Genomic DNA, 17723 nt, shown 5'->3' on the forward strand with positions numbered 1-17723 from the left:
CTGACTCGTCCTCTTTCGTCTTCGCGTCTTGTCTCAGACATCTTTCTTGACTCTTTCCTGCTTTCATCTATCTAACTTATTCCCGCCGACGCGACGCTCGTCTCCTTTGAACACTCGCAAATCGTTTGCTATCCAACCCACGTCTGTGCCTCGATCCGTATCGGTACCGAAGCACAAACGTCATCCGGACGAAGCGGTCAACAGAAGGAGTCCTTTTGTCTCCTTCGCGATCGCAGAGTCTTCCCTAACTGCGCATGAGCTTGCTCCATGTCTACTTCAACCTACGCAGACAGCAGGCCTTCCAGCGTTTGCTGGAAGGGCCTGCTAACAAGGCCAACAAGTCCTCCGGAGCCCCCGGTACGAGCGCCGGCAAGTCTAAATCGTGGACGAAGAAGAACACACTAAACCTCGTTCCGGTTGACGTCAATTGCAAAGATCAACAAGGGCGCACCGTGTTGCATCTGGCGTGCTCAGCTGTGGAGCCGTCCAGTATAGAGTACATTCGACTCTTGCTCGCTCAGCCGGGTATCAACATCAACATCATGGACTCGGAAAATCACTGGACACCGCTCCATAGGGCACTATATGGGGGACACATTGCTGCTGCGTGAGTCTCGTTTGACATGCATGTGCGTACATGCACTCATTAGTCCCAGGATCATTCTCTTGAAGCGCCCAGACATCGACGTCTCCATCAAGGATTACGAAGGGTACACGGCAGCTGACCTATACAACTCGACACTTCGCATCACAAACCCTGATGGAATGAACGAGGAGCTATCAGAGCTATTGACTTGGGGGACAAATAGGTGCATTCACCGACTGTATGTGCGTGATGGCAACTAACATCCTTTCAGGAACGCTACACTTGGAGTTGGAGACGGAAGTGATCGAACGTACCCAGAGCAAGTTACTATCCCATATCGAGAGAACGAGACGCAGCGCCAGAATATGCAAGTCGAGCGACGTTTCTCCCCAATCCATGTGCGAGAGATCTCTATGTCACGGTTGCATACCGGTATGCTGCTCCTTCATCATCATCGTGACTTCATTCTTCATATCAAACAATAGTGGTGGTAACTTCGGAGGCTCGCGATAACGTTCGCCTGTGCGGTTTTGGGAGTGGTGGCCGGTGAGTCGCATATAGCCATGCCGTTCGACCCCAGACTTAAACTAAGTCTCAGCCTCGGCTCGAGCCAGCACACCCAATACGGTTTGATGGCTCTCCCAGAGTTTTCTCACACCATCGTCTCCGTCGCCCTTGGGCAGGATCACACCCTTGCTCTCACTAGCACTGGCGAGGTTCTTAGCTGGGGACTGAACCGCTTCGCGCAACTTGGCTACGTAGTCGAGAGTGCCACTGGAGTAGGGAGACTAGATGAACCGGTTCAAGCCTCGCCGCGAAAGATAGTAGGGCCGTTGCGCAGGGAAGTCGTCGTTGGCGTTGCGGCTTGCAAAACGGGATCCGCATGTTGGACCTCGACTGAACTTTTTACATGGGGGACTAATGGAGGGCAACTCGGTAAATCATCTTGAGTATTTCGGCGACTTGGATTGACAATCTACGCAGGGTACGCCAAGAATGCGGCACCTGTGCAGATATTGCCGCGAAAAGTGACACTTATCGTCCAGCCTGTAACAGCAGTGTCGATGACGGTAAGAGCCTCTCCATCAGCGGCTCCATCTCAAGCTGAAGTTCGCTCAGGACACTGTTACGGCCTGCCTGCTAGAGACCGGAGAGGTGCATTGCATCTATAACGATGCGATCACCAAGATAAGGTCCGTTTGGTTCGACCACCCTCAAGCATACTTCTTACTCTGTTCAGTATTCCGACCCAATCGTTCCCCTCGGAGATCTCTGTATATCGGCCTCCGCATACCGTCAAGGGACCGAGGGTCGTCAAACTTACTAGCTCTGAAGACACATTCGCAGCCTTGTCCTCGAATAGGGAAGTGTTCATCTTCTCGTCGGTGCCCACCGCGGATGCGGGACCTTCCTCGGGGAAGGCCATGAGTGCGTTCAAGCCGCAGCGCGTTTGGGCACTGAGGAGACAGTTCAGTGCCGTCAAGGTGAGTTGCTGACGATCATTTATCCCGTGGATGTTATTGACTGACTACCCCTTCATTAGGACGTTGGTTTGGGCGCCGATGGTTCCATCATCGTTTGCACACAATCGGGCCACGTCTTTGTACGTACCCGCAATACCAAGGCGGGACAAGGCGGAAAAGCGTTCAAGTTCCATCGCGTCCCGTATGCACAACGGGTGGTGGCTGTATGCGCGAATAGCACCGGCGCTTTTGGTGCCGTCCGAGTCGATTGTGCGCCTGAGCCTATCCGCGTCACGGGTCGGACGCTCGTACAAGATATCGCAGCCATACAACCCTACTTATCGTACGCTACCAAGGATGACCAGATCGCGGAGACCCCGAGCGGCCAGGTCGACCTCACGATGCAACCAACATTCGATTTCGACGAAGAGGCGGATGACGCTACTATCTTGGACGACATCGCGGAATTCGCTCGCGTCCTTGAACTACTCGGTCGCTTGCGCAAGTCGTCTCCGTACGATATGGGAAATCTACCCCATGGTGCCGACGTACTTATACAGGTTGGCGAGAAGGCGGAGATCCCCGCTCACAAGATCATTCTGAGCGCGCGCTCGTCACCCTTGCGGGCGTTATTCTCCGGTGGAGGCGCTATCCAAGATGCGACCACCAAGGTTACCATCAGGCTTTCCGCTTCTTCCAACTGGCCGCGTGTACAGATTCGAGGATCGAACACCATCTCTGTCCTCTTATTACTCCACCATATCTACTCTGACAGACTCCTCGCCATTTGGGACCGGCGTGTCAGCGTACCTTTCGATGCTCAGCTGAAGATGCTCAACGTCGTACCTTCGCAGGTGCGGCTAGAGCTACAGATCCTCGCGCGCCTTCTGCATCTTCCCAACTTGTCTGCGGCGCTCGAATCTCCTGGAAAACGTCTCCCTGTCCCGTGTGCTCCCCAGCAGCTTCAGGAGTTGTATGAGCACGCTCAGTCCGCCGGACCCAAGATGACGGCAAAGACGGTTCGAGGCGATCCGATGGCTCCGGATGTGGAGATCCGGTTTAAGAACCATACGGTGTATTCGCACTCGGCCGTCCTTCGCTCGCGTTCTGGGTTCTTCAATGGTCTCTTCGACGACAAGGAGTGGACAGTCAAAAGGTGGGACAGTCGAGGTGCTATCACACTTGATCTATCGCATATGGACTGGCATATTATGGAGTTTGTTATGCTCTATCTGTGCTGCGGCATAGAAGAGGAGTTGTTTGCCAATCTTGGTGAGTGCGTGTTACGAAAGACCCATGGATATTACTGATCGCGCTTTTCCTAGACTTTGCCCAGAGCATCGACGACGTGATCGAGTTCATGTTCGATGTCATCGCGGCTGCTGTGAGCCTTCCGCATTATTGTCCCTGGGTCGACACTAACTCGCCCCCAGAACGAGCTGTTACTTGACCGTCTGATGCTGATCTGCTCGCAAGTAATTCTGAAACACCTCAACCCGATGAACGCCTGCTACATCCTCACAGACGCCCACCACTTCAATGCCGTCGGGCTCATGTACAGTGTGCACGGGTACATCGCCGCGAACCTCGAGATGTTCCTCGAGGGCCGCATGCTCGACGACGTCGCGCACGGCCCACTGCGCGGGCTCACCGAGTTCATACGTAAGGAGCAGCTCGACAAGTCGCCTGTGTCCCGGTCCGAGATTCTTGGGCGGGAGGCGATGGAGAAGCACAAGGAGTGGGTCGAGATGCAGGACTGGCCGGCGCCGGTTGAGGAGTATAGGCCGGTTGCGATCCACAGGAGCCCGAGGATGAGTCGTGTTTCGTCGATTACGAACACGAACACGAGCGCGGCGGTGGCGAGTGCGGTTGGTGGGTCCCCGGTTGCGCAGGGTTTGGGCGCGCCCGGGGTGGGTGTGCCTGGCCCGGCGGAGGAGGACGAGCTGTTTGCGATGGATGCGGACGTGCCTCCTGCGCTGAACTTGGACGAGGGTGGGCTGGCGCCGCCTGCGGGGGAGGAGGGGAGGCAGAAGGGCGTTTCGCCGAAGACGTCGTTGGTGTGGAAGAGGACGTCTTCTGCGCCTCGGTACGTTCATTTTTTATTCGAACGATGGTCGGTCCGACTCTGAGACATCTTTCCGCGTATTCTCAGCACGGACCTGAAGTCGATCATGGCGGAGGCGGAGAGCTCCAAGAAATCACGGCCTGTTCCTTCGCCAGGCACGAGCTTGGGCTTGGGGAAACCGTCACCTTCGTCGCCGTCGCCACTCTCTCGCATGGAGGATCGGTCGAGAGGAAGCTTGGACAGGATGTCAAGCGGGCTTGGTGTAGAGAGCTCGCGGTCGTCTGGGGGCCCTTGGAGAACGACCGGAACACCTGCGACGCCCTCCTCGTTCCTCGCTCAGCAGCAGCAAGATCTCGCGCAGCGACAGCAAAGGACGCCGTCGTCTAGCGGTGTGGTGCCTCAAGCTGGGGGCACTGCGCCGAGGTTGCTTTCTCAGCCTCAGACGCCAACCAAGACTCCCGGCGTGGGCAGTATGGGACCGCAGCCGAGATCGTCGCCTGGTCCGAAGCCGCAGGCCGCAACACCTGGGCTTGGGCCTGTGATTACGCCGATGAGGCAGGCACCTGCTAGTCCATCGACGTCGAGACGCGTTTCGTAAGTCAGGTTATATATCAGCCTATGATGGCCAATCTAACGACTATCTTGGACAGAAACAACAACAGCGCGTGGACAGTACCCTCCGTGCAACCCATCGTGCAGCCCTCTCTTCCACCGACCACCCCCGCATCGGCTTCAGCTTCGGGATCGGGATCGGGTTCTGGACCGACTCCGAGCGGAAAACCGGCCAGGTCGTCGTTTGCGGCGATTCAGCAGGCGCAGCTCGAGCAGGGCAGCGCGGCGAGCGCGAAGGACCGGCGCAGTCTGCGCGAGATCCAAGAGGAGGAGCAGGTGCGTCAGCGAGAGGAGCAGGAGCGCAGGCAGGAGGAGGAGTTTCTGAGGTGGTGGGCGGAGGAGGAGGTGAGGGTGCAGGGGGAGGAGGGGGGTGGGGGTTCTGTTAGAGGTGGTGCTGGAGGGCGGAAAGGGGGGAAGGGGAGGGAGAGGCCGAAGGGGGGGAAGAAGGGTGGACCTGGTTCTGGAGCTTCGGGATTGGGGGCTGCCGCTGGGGAGGGCGTTGCTGGGGAAGGTTCAGGGAGAGAGAAGAAAGGTGGAGGCAGGGAGAGTGATGGCCGGAGGGAGAAGGACCCAGACAGGTCTCGGGGCAAGCCTCGGGGTGGTAAAAACAAGGGTGGTCAAGCAGCCAGTGCTGGTGGCGCTAACACCAACACCGGTGGAGGACCTGTCCCGTCTTCGAACTTGGGGTAAAGCGGGAGTGGAGGTGCACCGCCGGCGCAGCCGGCACAGTCATAGCGAGGAGCAAAGGCTCCTATCAGGAGCAAAAAACAATGATTCCCAGATGCTATATGTCAACCTAATATACTTTTACTTATAGGCTCGCATATGCTAGACCGTTATCTTAGTTCTGCAGAGCTCATAGACATATAGCGCTAGCTAGCTGACGAACTCATTGCGAGCAGGGCTAACGAAAGAGACGCGACGAAAACACGATGTCGGATGTTTGCTCGGGCTTCATGGCGGTGAAACAAGGTTCTTGTATTTTTAGGGTGACATCATCACGCACCGCCTGTCCCTGAATCGCCACTGCCCTCTGCCCGTCGAACCCTCGAACCCACAAAAACCGAGCGCTCCCTCCCTGCACACGCTCCTCACATCTCTCATCGTCTCCCTTCATCTCACATTTACAATCTTTACCAATCTAAAACCCTTTTTCACATAAAATGGTATGTGTCGACCCGTACACATGTTATAGCCCCTATCTAGATCTGACGAATCTCCTCGATCGCGAAATAGCACGATCGCGATCACGAACACAGGCATCATGACCGCGAGCGCAGAGGCGAAGGCGGGTTCGGCGTCGCGCACGGCGGAGGCATTGCCGACAGAATCAGACGGCGTAGGCGCAGACGCGATGGTGGGAGTGGGAGCGAGACGGATAGCGGGAGCGAGAGCGAGGGGCGCGGCGAGTCTGGGAGGCGCGGTGGTGGTGGTGGCGGCGGCGGCGAATATGGGGGAGAGCGCGGGTACGGGAGGGACGCAGGGTTCGGAGCCGGGCAGCCGCAGGGGTATGGGCACCAGGAGGAGTACGGCAGGCAGCAGGGGTATGGTGGCCAGCAGGAGTACGGCGGGCAGCAGCGCCAGCCTCGCCAGGTCGGCGAGCTCGGTGGGCTCGATAAAGGCGATTTTGTGTCCGATGACGATTTCCAGCGGCTACTGGCTACTGGTGAGCTCGGTAACGGTTCTGGTGGACGGAGTGGGGGTGGCGGCGCCGGAGGATATGGAGCGTGCGTTTTTTGCCGATCCTCTCAACGCTCTTTGGCCTTACTGATCCCTTCATCTCATTGTTACTTTAGCGGTGGCGATGGCTACAGCCAACCTCCCTCGCACCATCACGCTGGTGGTCTGGAGATGCCAGAGAGCACATCGTACGGCGGTGTCCCGCACTCCACCGCGCGCTACGGACCTCCTCCTGGTCCGCCTGGATCCCACGGGGCAGGTGCACCCGGTGGCTTTGCGCCTCCTCCAGGCGCGCCGCCGGGTCAGGCTGCTGGGTATGGAGGTGGGTACGGTGGCAGCGCTGGTGCATACGATGCACCGCAGGGCCCGCCTCCGGGTGGATATGGCGGCGGAGCATCGTACGCTCCGCCTCAGGGTCCCCCACCGGGTGCAGCGGGCGCGTATGGTGGAGGGCAGCAGCCGCACCCTCATGCTCAGCAGCACCAGCAACAGGCGGGCGGTGAGGCGGCGGGGTACTATAATCCGCAGTATAACTCGGGGGAGGACCGACCTGGTGAGCTTTCTCCCTTTCCTTTACCTTACAGTCTGAACAAACGCTGACACGACGGTGTTATCGTTTATAGCAGGCCAGCAGTTCTCGTACCAGAACCTCCCCGCGCTCGCAGCGCAGCACGGTAACGCGGAGGACATCGAGCTCTACCGCCAGGCCTCGCAGCGGCTGCACGACCAGAGCATCAACCAGTCCAACCAGGGCCAGGGGTACGGTGGCCAAGGTCGGCCCCACGCGAGCGGCGACGACGAGTACGCGAACCATCTGAAGTACCACAACCAGGCCTACGGGTGCGTGCTCCCCTCTTGTATTGCGTTAACGGCGATAGCGATCTAAAGGAATTGACGCTGATGTTTTACCCCTGGCAGACCAAACGCAGACGCGCACGACGGCCCCATGGACGCAGACGCGATCGGCGCGGCGGCCGCGATGCAGGCGCTCAAGCTCTCCGCCGCGCAGAACCAGAACCAGGGCCAGGCTGGTGCTGGAGCAGGCGGTGCGCCACACCCTGGTAGTCAGCCGCCGTACGGGCAACAAGCGCAGCAGGTGCACGCGCCCCAGCCCCGGCCTGGCGCTGGACCAGGGCAAGGAGGTGCGTATGGCGGCGGCGGCGGGCAGCACTCCCCCGCGCGCTCTTCAAGCTCGTCCTCGCGCTCTCCCTCGCCCGGAGCCAGAGCGAGCGGCGGCGGCGGCGGTGGCGGTTTAGGCGGACTCGCTGGTGCCCTCGGTGGACTCGGTGGGCTGGGCGGGCTCGCAGCGCTCGCGAGCGGCGGTAAACACAGCGGCTCTCTGGGAGCAGGAGGCGCGTCGGCGGGTGGCGGGGGCGGGCTGAGCGGACTGGGAGGGCTCGTTGCGGGTGCGCTTGGCGGTAAGCATGGCTCGTCTGGCGCATCTGGTTCTGCTGGTGGTGGTGGGGCGCCGTCGGGAGGCGGAGGCGGCGCACAGGACAAGATCGTCGCGCTTGCGATGGCGCAGGCTGGGAAGCTGTTCGATAAGAAGAACGGCGGCGGCGGCGGTGCGTCTGGCGCGAGCGGCGCGGGAGGTGCACCGGATAAGAGTGCGGCAAAGATGCAAGGTGCGTTGCTGTACTTTACCATATCATGCTGAGGATGCTGATTTGACTGCGTGTACTATAGCGATGCAATCAGCGGGGCTGACGGCGATGAAGCTGATGGGCCAGTATAAGTCGACGGGCAAGGTCGAGCTCGAGCCGGGCGAGATGCAGAAGCTGATCGGTGCTGCTATGTCGTTCATCTGAGGTCGTGAAATTGCGGTCGGTTTTCGTAGGTGGTTGTTGGAAGTGGTCATCCGGGTATTCAGTGCGATGCAGAAAACAAGTTCCCAGTCCCAATGTATAATGTAGATTAGTGTACAAATGCAAGAAAATGCTCAGGTACAGCCATTCGAACTTGTTGCTCTAGGTGCAGACACACCGAAGTCCTCGATCGTCGTCAGCTACATATCAGCGCGTCAAGCCATCTTCTCTTTCCTGGGCTTATACGCCCGGTGCCCAAACACATGCCTGCCCAGGCGAATCACGTCTGCGCCCATCGCGAGCGCCGTCTCGTAGTCGCCGCTCATGCCCATGCTCAGCTGCAGCCGCCCCTCGTCCCCCTCCTCGCCCCACCTTATGAGTGTCTCCCCTTCACCCTTCTCAGCCCTCTGCGCATTCACGCGCTCCAAAAACGCCTGCAGCAAATCGCGCGTGCGCACGAGCGTTTCAAAATCGGCGTTGCCCCCGTCCGTCCGTGCGGACTCGGTCTCGCGCGCGATGGTCATGAGCCCTGCGAGGCGGAGGTGTGGGCAGGAGGAGACGATGTGCAGTGCGAGCTTTGCTATTTCTGTTTCTGCGAAATCGTCCGTGCCGCTGTCGTTGCTGGTGCCGGTGCTGGTGAGTGGGGGCGGGGGGAGGCCGACGTCTTTGCCTTCGTCTGTGCGGATTTGGAGGAAGATGTTGATGGTGCGTGGGGAGGGGGCGGAGGTAGGGGAAGAGGAGGCTTTGCGGAGGGCTTTGTCGATGTCGGTTGCGTGGTAGAGTTTGTAGACGGTGTGCACGGCGTAGAGGGTGGGTATTTCTGGGTGTGTGGCAAGGTCAATATGCGCGGATTGGGATATGGTGAGAGGATGAAGGCGACGCACCGACGAGCTTGTTGCCCTTGTGCTGGATGTCGCCGATGTAGTGCCAGCGGATGTCTTTTGGAAGCTGGACACCAAGCATGATAAGCACTCGCGAGGATACAGCAGCATGCAGGAGGCACGCTCACATTCTTCCGCTCCAGCTCTCCGCCTACAAGCGCCGCCTTCTGCTGCAGCATATCCAGATAATTCTCGCCAAAGTCCCGCTGTCCAGCCTCGAAGCACGCGACGACGTCACCCGCCGTGAACGTCTTGGACACAGCCATCAGCCTCGGCTTCGATCCGTGCTTCTGCGCAGCGCCGGACGCTGCGACGATGTGCGCGCGGACCTCGTCGAGCGACTGCCTGAGCTCGTCCGCGCGCTCGGGGGTGAACTCGGTCACAGCCTCGGCCGCCTTGGCCCGCTCGCGCTCCTCCTTTCTTTTCCGCGCGAGCTCGTCCGGTGTCAGGTCTGCCATCGGTGTCCGAGGAGATGCGCTAGTCGAGCGCAGGAGGCGTGCGCCGTGGATCACGAAAGATGGAGCACGAGGACTTGGACTTGGACAGGTGGGTGTGGAATATTTGCTTCCGAGGACGCGAGAGCTGCTTGATGCTGATGATGCGAGAATGCGCGATCGGAGCGGAGAGCGTGTGTAGGACGTCGTCGTCGGCGAACACAGCGGGACGCGAGGACAGAGATGACGCATCCCAAATCTCCTGCAGCGATTACCTTGATTTGGATGAGCACACAGACATCCTCCCGTTCGGACAAGATCGGTCCGAGCTCGCGAAACAAATAGGGGCAGAACCACGTGAGCACGTTGTCGCGTGGGCTTCGGCTCCGGACAGCGTCGTTTCAACTTGACCAGGTCCACCATGGTGCATCCCATGCCGCTACGTTCCTGGCTCTCTCACCTGTTCCCCACAGTGCGGGCGCTCGTCCCCCTTCCAAGGCGCGGAACAAAGCAGATGCTGACCCAAGCTGGAAGTACGCACCGGCCGTTCCCAAGAGCCCCAAAGCATCTAGTCCGCTGCGAGGGACCGTCTCCCATGCTCTCCCATGTTGATCGGGAGTCGCTCGCCAATCTGCTGGGGACACTCCTTCTACCTGAGGACGTTCGGATTTTCGGATCTTGCGGCAAATTCGCTGCATCTCACAGGTGCGTGCCACCAGATGCACTGCAAGAAAGATCTTTTCCCTCTCGTACGTCGGATGACATTGATATTTATTACTTAGGGCGGACACTTTGCGTAACTTTGGGTAACATAAGTACGGATCATTCTCTGGCTGCTTGCTGCCTATGGCTTGGTGCCACTGTGACAGCTGCAAATTCTTCTTCAAAACTCGGCCTGCCGGGCGCATGTCACTTCAGTTTCAATCTTGCACCAACGGAGCGCCCACCACTCGGCTGTGACCGAAAAACATGAGAGTGCTTCATGCGGCGGCAGGCGGCGCCTGGGTATCAGCGAAACTCACCGTTCTGTAGGTTCCCTCTGCTCACCTAAAGTGTCTCCCACCAGGGACATCTTTTCCTCGAGGCGGGCTTCCAAACTTTGAGTGTGCTCTCATCATTCACGTTTAGACTTCGCTTTGGAACATGCGCAGATCATTCGAAGGTCTTTTATATCTTGATGCGGCGTATCCCAAATATAGGTTTGTCGAGCGGACAGGCGGACCTACGCGATACTATGTGGCTGAGGGCAGGAAATTAAGATTCAGTGGAAGCTCTCTCCTATACTTCTCTCGCATGCGAAGCTCAGGACTTGCTCGCCGCGCGGCGGACGCGTGTAAATATTCTGAGGTACTTGCGGCCACGATATAATTTACTCGGTTCGCGATGCACCAAGATTACGGTACGTTCGGCTTAAGACGAACCGACAAAAATTGCACGGTTCGGAGTGCTTTCGGTGAAGCGGGAGTACAGTGGGTTGGCTTCGCCAGAGGCGATGTCAAGGGTTTTTCGCGAAACCATAAAGTACTGGTACTGAGCCATGGAAGAACGACTGCCCACTCGCCTGTCAACTCCCGCCCACTCATACTGATATAAACTGCAACTTACAAGTAAGCAGACTGACACTCCCATGCTCACTGCTAGCAGCAGAGAGAATCCTACGTCCAAGCCGTATCCCACGTCAGCCACGCGCATCACACCGGCGGTCCGCCGTCTATCTACGCATGTACTTACAGTACGGCATTCAGTGCCACCTGGCCATAAGACGCATCAAAGCCCACCGGATGTCACCGACATCACTTACCAGGACCAGGTACCGTCAGTGGGAAAGAAGAGCCCCATGGGCCCGGTGTGACAGATCAAGAGAGAGATCAAGGCAAGATCAAGAGCCAGAAACCTTCGTCTTTGTCACTTACCCCGCGCCCGCGCCCGCGACCGGCCCGCGCCCCGGAGCCGGGCGGGCGTTGTGGGCGGGCCATTTGTTTCCGCCCGCGTTGCTGGGTCCCGGTTTGTGCAGGGTTCCGCGACGGAGGCACCGAGGGAGAACTTGGCCGAAAAAGAAGCCGCCCTTGTGATTTATCGCGCGGCATGCACGGCATGCGTGCTCTCGCCGTCATTATGCACGGATCGTAGCCATTTAGAACAGCACCCTACGGCGTTCCTTGCTGACGAACGTGGCGTGAAGCTTTTGAAGGTAGTAGTAGTCGACAACAGCTCAAAACAGCCGCAACAGAGTCTTGGCACTGCGGGCGGCACGACTGAGCGGCATCGGAAATTGCCAGGGGGGGATCCATATGCGTCCACAATGCATGGAGCTTGTGATCATGATAATGGCCGCAATCTGCATTTGAGCCTGAGGGAAAGAACCGCTGCGCCGACTCGGCCTACCGCATAGGGGTGCACAGTATCTCCCACATGATGCGAGCATTATCATCCCGAGTCCAACACTGGCAGCGCTCATCTCTCCCCTCGAACCTTTCAAGCGCAAGGGGGTAAACAGCAAATACACTAAAAGGCCAAGCTATATAGACTTCAAACTCTTCAAGCCATCAGCAACGCTAACTTCCCGCTGGCAGGCCCCTGATCAGGGGCAAATCCAGACGATCGTCTCCGCGATCAGGTCTGATCAGGTCCCCTTTCCGAGCAAGCAAAAGAGTTTTAGAGACTTTTATCCGCACGACGTGGATCCTCATGGATCTGGCTCCCGAGTCACAGCAGTGCTGAGCAGCGCACACCGTCAGTGACAGCAACGCGGCTCAGGCACCGCCCCGGTGCGGTACCAGTTGCTGCCCAGCACTGTCACACTGTTCCGACCTTGCCCAACTTTGCCCATGTTGCCTATAACGTTGACATCCGACAACGTGTCCATGTGGGCGTCTGATCATGGCTGATCACTGTGTACTAAGGCTGACTCCTATCTGTAGAAGGTAGGACTAGGGTGCTTCGCCGAAACTCAACTTTGCTTGCGCATTGGGCAGGTGGTCGGCCAGCTAAGCTTCTGAGCTTCGCGCTATCATGGATTAATTAATTGCTCACACAGACTAACACAGATGCAGATGCAGCTAGATGCAGCATCCGTGCGTGTGTGTGCGCCACTAATTTCCCGAGGTTCCGAGTCCGGAGAGGCGGTGACAGCGCCGCGCGTCTAAATATTCGTCGGAGTTCGCCTTTATCCTAGACGCGAACAAACCATTCAGGCTGTCCAACGTTCCAACGTTCGTCGGTGAATGTGTTCAGCACCCATGTCTGAAACATGCACGACTCAGATCCGACTATCTCGTCTTTCTTTGTAAGTACCCGCCGACCTCGCTTCCCCGCAGCTGTGCTCGGCATGACATCACTAATTAATGGCCGGAGCATAGGGTGTGCGAACAGCTATTAACAACCTTTAGTTTGAGTTAGCAGGACATCTGATACAGCACTGAGACAAAGGGTTCCCCAGACCAGACATCTGGCTACGGCTCCGTAGCATCTTCCGCCCCGAAGTTTGTCCTTGTCGACGCACATGGGTGCCACGGCAGAGCGATTCATATGCCAGTGGTCTAGCATGTGGTTCATTATCAACGATGAGAACCCTGCAAGATTACTTCGGATCTTCCTCAAAGTTTTAACGGTTATCGACTCCACTGAAATGCGTTGCGATATTTTCGACTTCGTCGAGATAACACGTAAGTGTGTCGGCCTGGGGCACCGTTTACGTTTTTCTAACATTCGAGAGCTATGACGTTCGTTAGCAATATTAATCTCTGGCCCGGGCCGCTGACCTCTGAATCCCTTGGCACGCAGGAGCAGCGTCTTTTTTCCCAGTACAGTCCTCGGCGGACCGGGCTCGCTGACATCTATCAACTCTTGACCCACGCGTGACTCGTCAAACAGGCCTGAAGAGCTGTAAAACGCGCCGAATTTCTCGTCGAGCCTTGCTAAGCACTATACTGTATAAATGCTGGTCCTAGTCTAGTGGTCCGCGGCGTTCCAGCTGGACCGGATCGAATACCACCCGTTCCCATCGAGCCTAAGTGCTGCACTTGCTGCACTTACTGTATCCTTGTGAGTCTCCACCGGATCAAAGAACGATCTTAGTTTAGCTCACTGAACCGTACTTACTATATTAGCCCTTGACATCATACACTTCTATAATAAACATGAGAACATTACTATCACAACATGACGAGTACTCGGCCCCTTGATGCACCAAGGCACACACGACCTTGCACACGACCACCAGTATGACAAACCGGTATATCACCGGCATCCCGGGCTCCTACTACAGCAGATCCAGGTCGCGACGGAATCTGATTTCATAGCAACGATAATAACGCAAGGAGGCAACACAGCGACACCGAACGTCTAATCCCATCACGCCACCACGCCAGCCGACCGACGTCGGAAGCCCGCATCCCGCCGACGTCCAGCTCGGATCCGAGTCTCATCCCCATCCCTGACTGTACCAGACTGTACCTGACTTCAGGCTGGCCCTCCGCGTCTCGCGGGCGTGACATCTCAACGTCCGACGCATCTCGCTCATCGTACGTCCACCATCGTCTCCACGAATATCCACGCGCATCCAACATCACTAGAGAATCACACTGGTGCACACCGTGGCGCTACGCTCAGCAGCGACGAAATAAACACACATCATCATTACCAACTTAGCAGTTATAAACACATACGCACGTCGATGAGATCTCTAGTGGTTGGTATACAAAACTATAATATAAACACCGGATCAACGTCGAGACAAACGAGACAGCGAGATATATACGACAATATGCAGCGACAGAATTTACGATTCACGATTTATGCGAGGTTGTTACAGTTACAGATGGCCAGATACATATCGCCCGCCCGATGCCAGATGAGATCAATCAGTCTAGACCGCAGCCTACTTGCCTCCCATCGCCATCCATCGCTACGATATGTAGCGCACACGTTGTCCATCAAGCCCTCCACGCCGATAGCGAGGGATGCACGACGTGGTCTATGTTCAAGTGACATATACACGCGGTCCCGGGGGTATATTCGCCATATGGCGCACTACCGGAAGGAGAGCGTCCAGTGGTGCAACAGGCAGCCAAACAGGGAGTGGAGTGTTGGATGGCAGGATGGATGGATGGATGGATGGGGCAGCGGCGCTATTATACTGCTACATGTACATACGTATCATATCGTATCATGAAAGGCGCGCAGATCGCGCGCGATAAATCAGTATCAGCAAAAGACGATGGAACGACGACGATGAGGTGGGAAACGATGAGGGTCAGGTTGGTAAGAGAAATGCGGTAAGAGAAAACCGGCGCAACGAGCGGGACAGCAAGAAAGCGAGGTGTGCAGATACGTGTATGGGTGTAAGTTTGTGAGAGTTGTGTATATGCATGTGTTTGAACTATGCGCGGCATGCGCAGGTGTTAGACGTATGGTATTGTGGGACACGCTGGCGCTGCAGGAGTCCCATGGTGGTGGCGTACGTAGCAATATACGTTCCGTCGTCTAAAAGCGCGCTATCGTGACAGTATAGGATACATCGCGTACCGGACCCGGAGAGAGGTTCGTGAAATCCGGGAACACGGGACGTGAACATGGACAAATGCGTGATAATGGGAGAGTGCGAGGAGGCACGATGCAGGATGCCAAGATGCAGATTGAGAGTTGTAGAGTCCAGGGGGTATGCAGCGACGACGAAGATGCGGGGGACTACCGCGCTGAATAGCCCCAGGAGCCATTGAAAGAGCCACAGCCACCGAGGGAGTACCGGCCTTTGCGGTGGACGTCGATGAGGAGGGTATGGCCCGGGCCGAAGCGGGCAGTGACGGACCCCATGTCAACGTCGTTGGCAGCGAAGTGAATGAGCCATTCGTAATGGCCTGCATGATTGGTAAGCTAAACCGATCTGGGAAAATCAATTTGTATTACTCACAAGACTCTTCCATGTGCCACGCGTCAGCGACCACGCTGACTCTCTCACCCTTCAAGCAGCTCACATCAACCATGGCCGGATGGATTTCTCTCGGGAGAGCGACGCTGAGTGAATGCGAAAAGGTATTGGATGTGATCGACATCGCGGGTGCCTTTCCGGGGGGCGGAGAGCGGCGCTCGCGATCGGTGGGGGATGGTATTGGTGGACGGCCACGTGCGAGATTAGAGTTTGGGTCCGAAGATTCGGAGGGACGGGAGGACACGGTAGACACGGTGACGAAGGGAGAAACCTGCTGCTCGCGGCGTTGTAGGTCGGGTGTCCATGCTGTGGGAGCGATGCTGAATACGACATGGGCGGCGCGTTTCGAAGATGGCATGGGTGCGCGGAAGGGTGGGAATTCAACATCGCTCGACTTGGCGGAGCCCACGGGCGCCTGTGGAAGCGGTGCGGGATCGGACACTATTGGCGCGGAGATAGCCTCGGAGGGGGAAAGCGGTGATGGGATGGCAGTGGTGGCGGGTGCGGGGGAGGTGGAAACGGAGACTTCTTCGACGACCATCCTGTCGAGGGAAGAAAAATACGACTTGGAGGGAACAGGCATGGTGGGGAAAGCGGGCGGCAAAGGCTGAACGACTCTTCTACTGCTCTCTGCCGCGACTGTAACAACTGCTACTTCCGTCTCTTCTTCCTCTGCGTCGCCGTCAGTTTCACGATATGGACTCCTGCGACGACAACGGGGAACCGTGCGTTGATGGCAGGAACGAGGAATGCTTGTGTATATTCGCTCAACCTGTGAGGGAGCAAGAGGCGCGGATGGGTGACAAAGAGGGGTTGTCCTGAGACAGAGAGGGGTGGACGGGAGGAGGAGAGGGAGAGGGAGATTCAAAAAGGTGGTACCTCGGCGATGGGTGCTGGCTTTAAACGGATGATGTAGAAAATTGGCACCGCCGAACAAAAAAAATAATTATTTATGATAGTTTGCTGTATTGGGTCCATCTCTACATAACAATCCACTCCATCGAAAAACGTCATGACCCACTAAGCGAACAGTGGTGTGACGCGGAGCGGACCTTCGGTGACACTAGTCGCACGAATTCCGATCTTGCCTTCATCCCCGCCCCCTCGGACCTAAACTCTCCATCCACTTGCCCTTCCTGGGTCATTCTGCCCGGAGCAGAACTGCGCCAGTGCTGCACCGCGCTGTCCTCCCTCACCCGCCAATCGTCGGGGGCCCCGCATATTCCATCCACATCCTGTCAATTCCTGTACCTTTCCCCACCGAAGGGCACAGCAACATCCCAAAAAACCCGGTCCTTCCAACGGATATCGATAGATAGCACCACTACAAATTAGCCTCTACAAATTCACTTGGGCTCTGTCAGCGGACATGCATGCCGCACCTCGGCTGCCCGTGAACAGATGAGCCTATTTCAGCTTGCAGGGATCACCAGCTCGGCGCACGGTTGCAGGGTGAGTATGTCACCATGATGGTGGGAATCTATTGCCATGGGCCGAACCTCTGCCTCGATTTGATCATCACTCTCCGTCCGTGGCGTTCACTTTCCGCCCGGGACATGCACCAAGAGACCGAGAGTCACGGCGTGGCGCCCGTCACCCCCCGTCACCCGTCACGTCCTCGGCGGACTGTCAGTGTCATGGTGGAGTCGAACATTTCATTCCTTTTGCTCGCTGTGTTTCAAACTGTCGTCGCTCCCCACCTCCCCAACGGGACGATCTCGAGCCAAGGACAGCGCCGCACGTTCGTCGCTGGCGCATAGCGTGCTGGTGGGGCCTTGTTGGCGCGCAGCGCTGCATCGTGGCACTGGGCAACATCTGGCATGAGACATTGCGGAAGATTGGGGAGTGGCCACTCGCGTATATTTGCTGCAATATTACAGTGAGCTTATTACTGCAATGTAATGTCGGCGGCGTACTTACGGCGCAGCGGGGGACCACTGTTGATATATTGGTCACCCAGGGCAGCTCAGTGTGCTTCGAATTCCCTCCACAGATCTGATTGATTTTTTGCATCGATACAGTCCGAATTTGTAGCGGATAGGGTTTCGCGCTCATATGCGTGTTCTGTGTTCTAATCCTGCGCTTGTCATAGACGCTCAGCGCCCACCATACTCCGCCGAAGGGAAACGAGCATTGCATGTGGCAATACCTACGAGCGGAATTCCCCAAGATATGATGCATTTTTGGATCATCCGTCGCTCCCGCTCGCAGTGAATTGGGATGGAGAAGAACACGAATAGAAACCCTGAGTTTGTTTGTTTGGTTCTG

The 17723-nt window shown here is 57.1% G+C and overlaps 4 protein-coding genes across 4 annotated transcripts; 1 reads left to right on the forward strand and 3 right to left on the reverse strand.

The window, feature by feature from the left end:
* The first annotated feature begins 35 nt into the window (after positions 1 to 35).
* On the forward strand, positions 36 to 5631 carry CONPUDRAFT_100586 (uncharacterized protein). The gene is made up of 13 exons (XM_007767961.1): positions 36 to 607; positions 657 to 809; positions 858 to 1018; positions 1072 to 1132; positions 1185 to 1522; positions 1571 to 1656; positions 1706 to 1779; positions 1827 to 2070; positions 2130 to 3321; positions 3375 to 3433; positions 3483 to 4135; positions 4202 to 4708; positions 4765 to 5631. Exons 1-13 carry the CDS (start codon positions 255 to 257, stop codon positions 5414 to 5416), a joined length of 4533 nt encoding a protein of 1510 aa, XP_007766151.1. The 5' UTR covers positions 36 to 254; the 3' UTR covers positions 5417 to 5631.
* A 2795-nt stretch (positions 5632 to 8426) lies between these two features.
* On the reverse strand, positions 8427 to 9550 carry CONPUDRAFT_88676 (uncharacterized protein; the record flags this gene model as incomplete). The annotated part of the gene is made up of 3 exons (XM_007767962.1): positions 8427 to 9031; positions 9096 to 9159; positions 9221 to 9550. 3 exons carry the CDS (start codon positions 9548 to 9550, stop codon positions 8427 to 8429), a joined length of 999 nt encoding a protein of 332 aa, XP_007766152.1.
* A 3147-nt stretch (positions 9551 to 12697) lies between these two features.
* On the reverse strand, positions 12698 to 14163 carry CONPUDRAFT_142748 (uncharacterized protein; the record flags this gene model as incomplete). Its single annotated transcript, XM_007767963.1, has 7 exons — positions 13864 to 14163; positions 13759 to 13815; positions 13628 to 13654; positions 13562 to 13576; positions 13288 to 13450; positions 13029 to 13149; positions 12698 to 12863 (listed from the first exon to the last, which is right to left on the reverse strand). Exons 1-7 carry the CDS (start codon positions 14092 to 14094, stop codon positions 12698 to 12700), a joined length of 780 nt encoding a protein of 259 aa, XP_007766153.1. The 5' UTR covers positions 14095 to 14163.
* A 604-nt stretch (positions 14164 to 14767) lies between these two features.
* On the reverse strand, positions 14768 to 16162 carry CONPUDRAFT_100593 (uncharacterized protein). Its single transcript, XM_007767964.1, has 2 exons — positions 15438 to 16162; positions 14768 to 15384 (listed from the first exon to the last, which is right to left on the reverse strand). Exons 1-2 carry the CDS (start codon positions 16036 to 16038, stop codon positions 15215 to 15217), a joined length of 771 nt encoding a protein of 256 aa, XP_007766154.1. The 5' UTR covers positions 16039 to 16162; the 3' UTR covers positions 14768 to 15214.
* Between the last annotated feature and the right edge of the window lie 1561 nt (positions 16163 to 17723).

This window comes from Coniophora puteana, assembly GCF_000271625.1.
Source record: "Coniophora puteana RWD-64-598 SS2 unplaced genomic scaffold CONPUscaffold_3, whole genome shotgun sequence".
Taxonomy (NCBI): domain Eukaryota; kingdom Fungi; phylum Basidiomycota; class Agaricomycetes; order Boletales; family Coniophoraceae; genus Coniophora; species Coniophora puteana.

What these genes read in the sequence shown, in the direction of transcription:
- CONPUDRAFT_100586 (XM_007767961.1), top strand. Translation starts at nt 255, where the DNA reads ATGAGCTTGCTCCATGTCTACTTCAACCTACGCAGACAGCAGGCCTTC. An exon ending in GGTTTTGGGAGTGGTGGCCG is followed by an intron (nt 1,133 to 1,184) that starts GTGAGTCGCATA and finishes ACTAAGTCTCAG; the next exon opens with CCTCGGCTCGAGCCAGCACA. An exon ending in GGAGTTGTTTGCCAATCTTG is followed by an intron (nt 3,322 to 3,374) that starts GTGAGTGCGTGT and finishes CGCTTTTCCTAG; the next exon opens with ACTTTGCCCAGAGCATCGAC.
- CONPUDRAFT_100593 (XM_007767964.1), bottom strand. Translation starts at nt 16,038, where the DNA reads ATGCCTGTTCCCTCCAAGTCGTATTTTTCTTCCCTCGACAGGATGGTC. An exon ending in GTGGCACATGGAAGAGTCTT is followed by an intron (nt 15,385 to 15,437) that starts GTGAGTAATACA and finishes CCAATCATGCAG; the next exon opens with GCCATTACGAATGGCTCATT.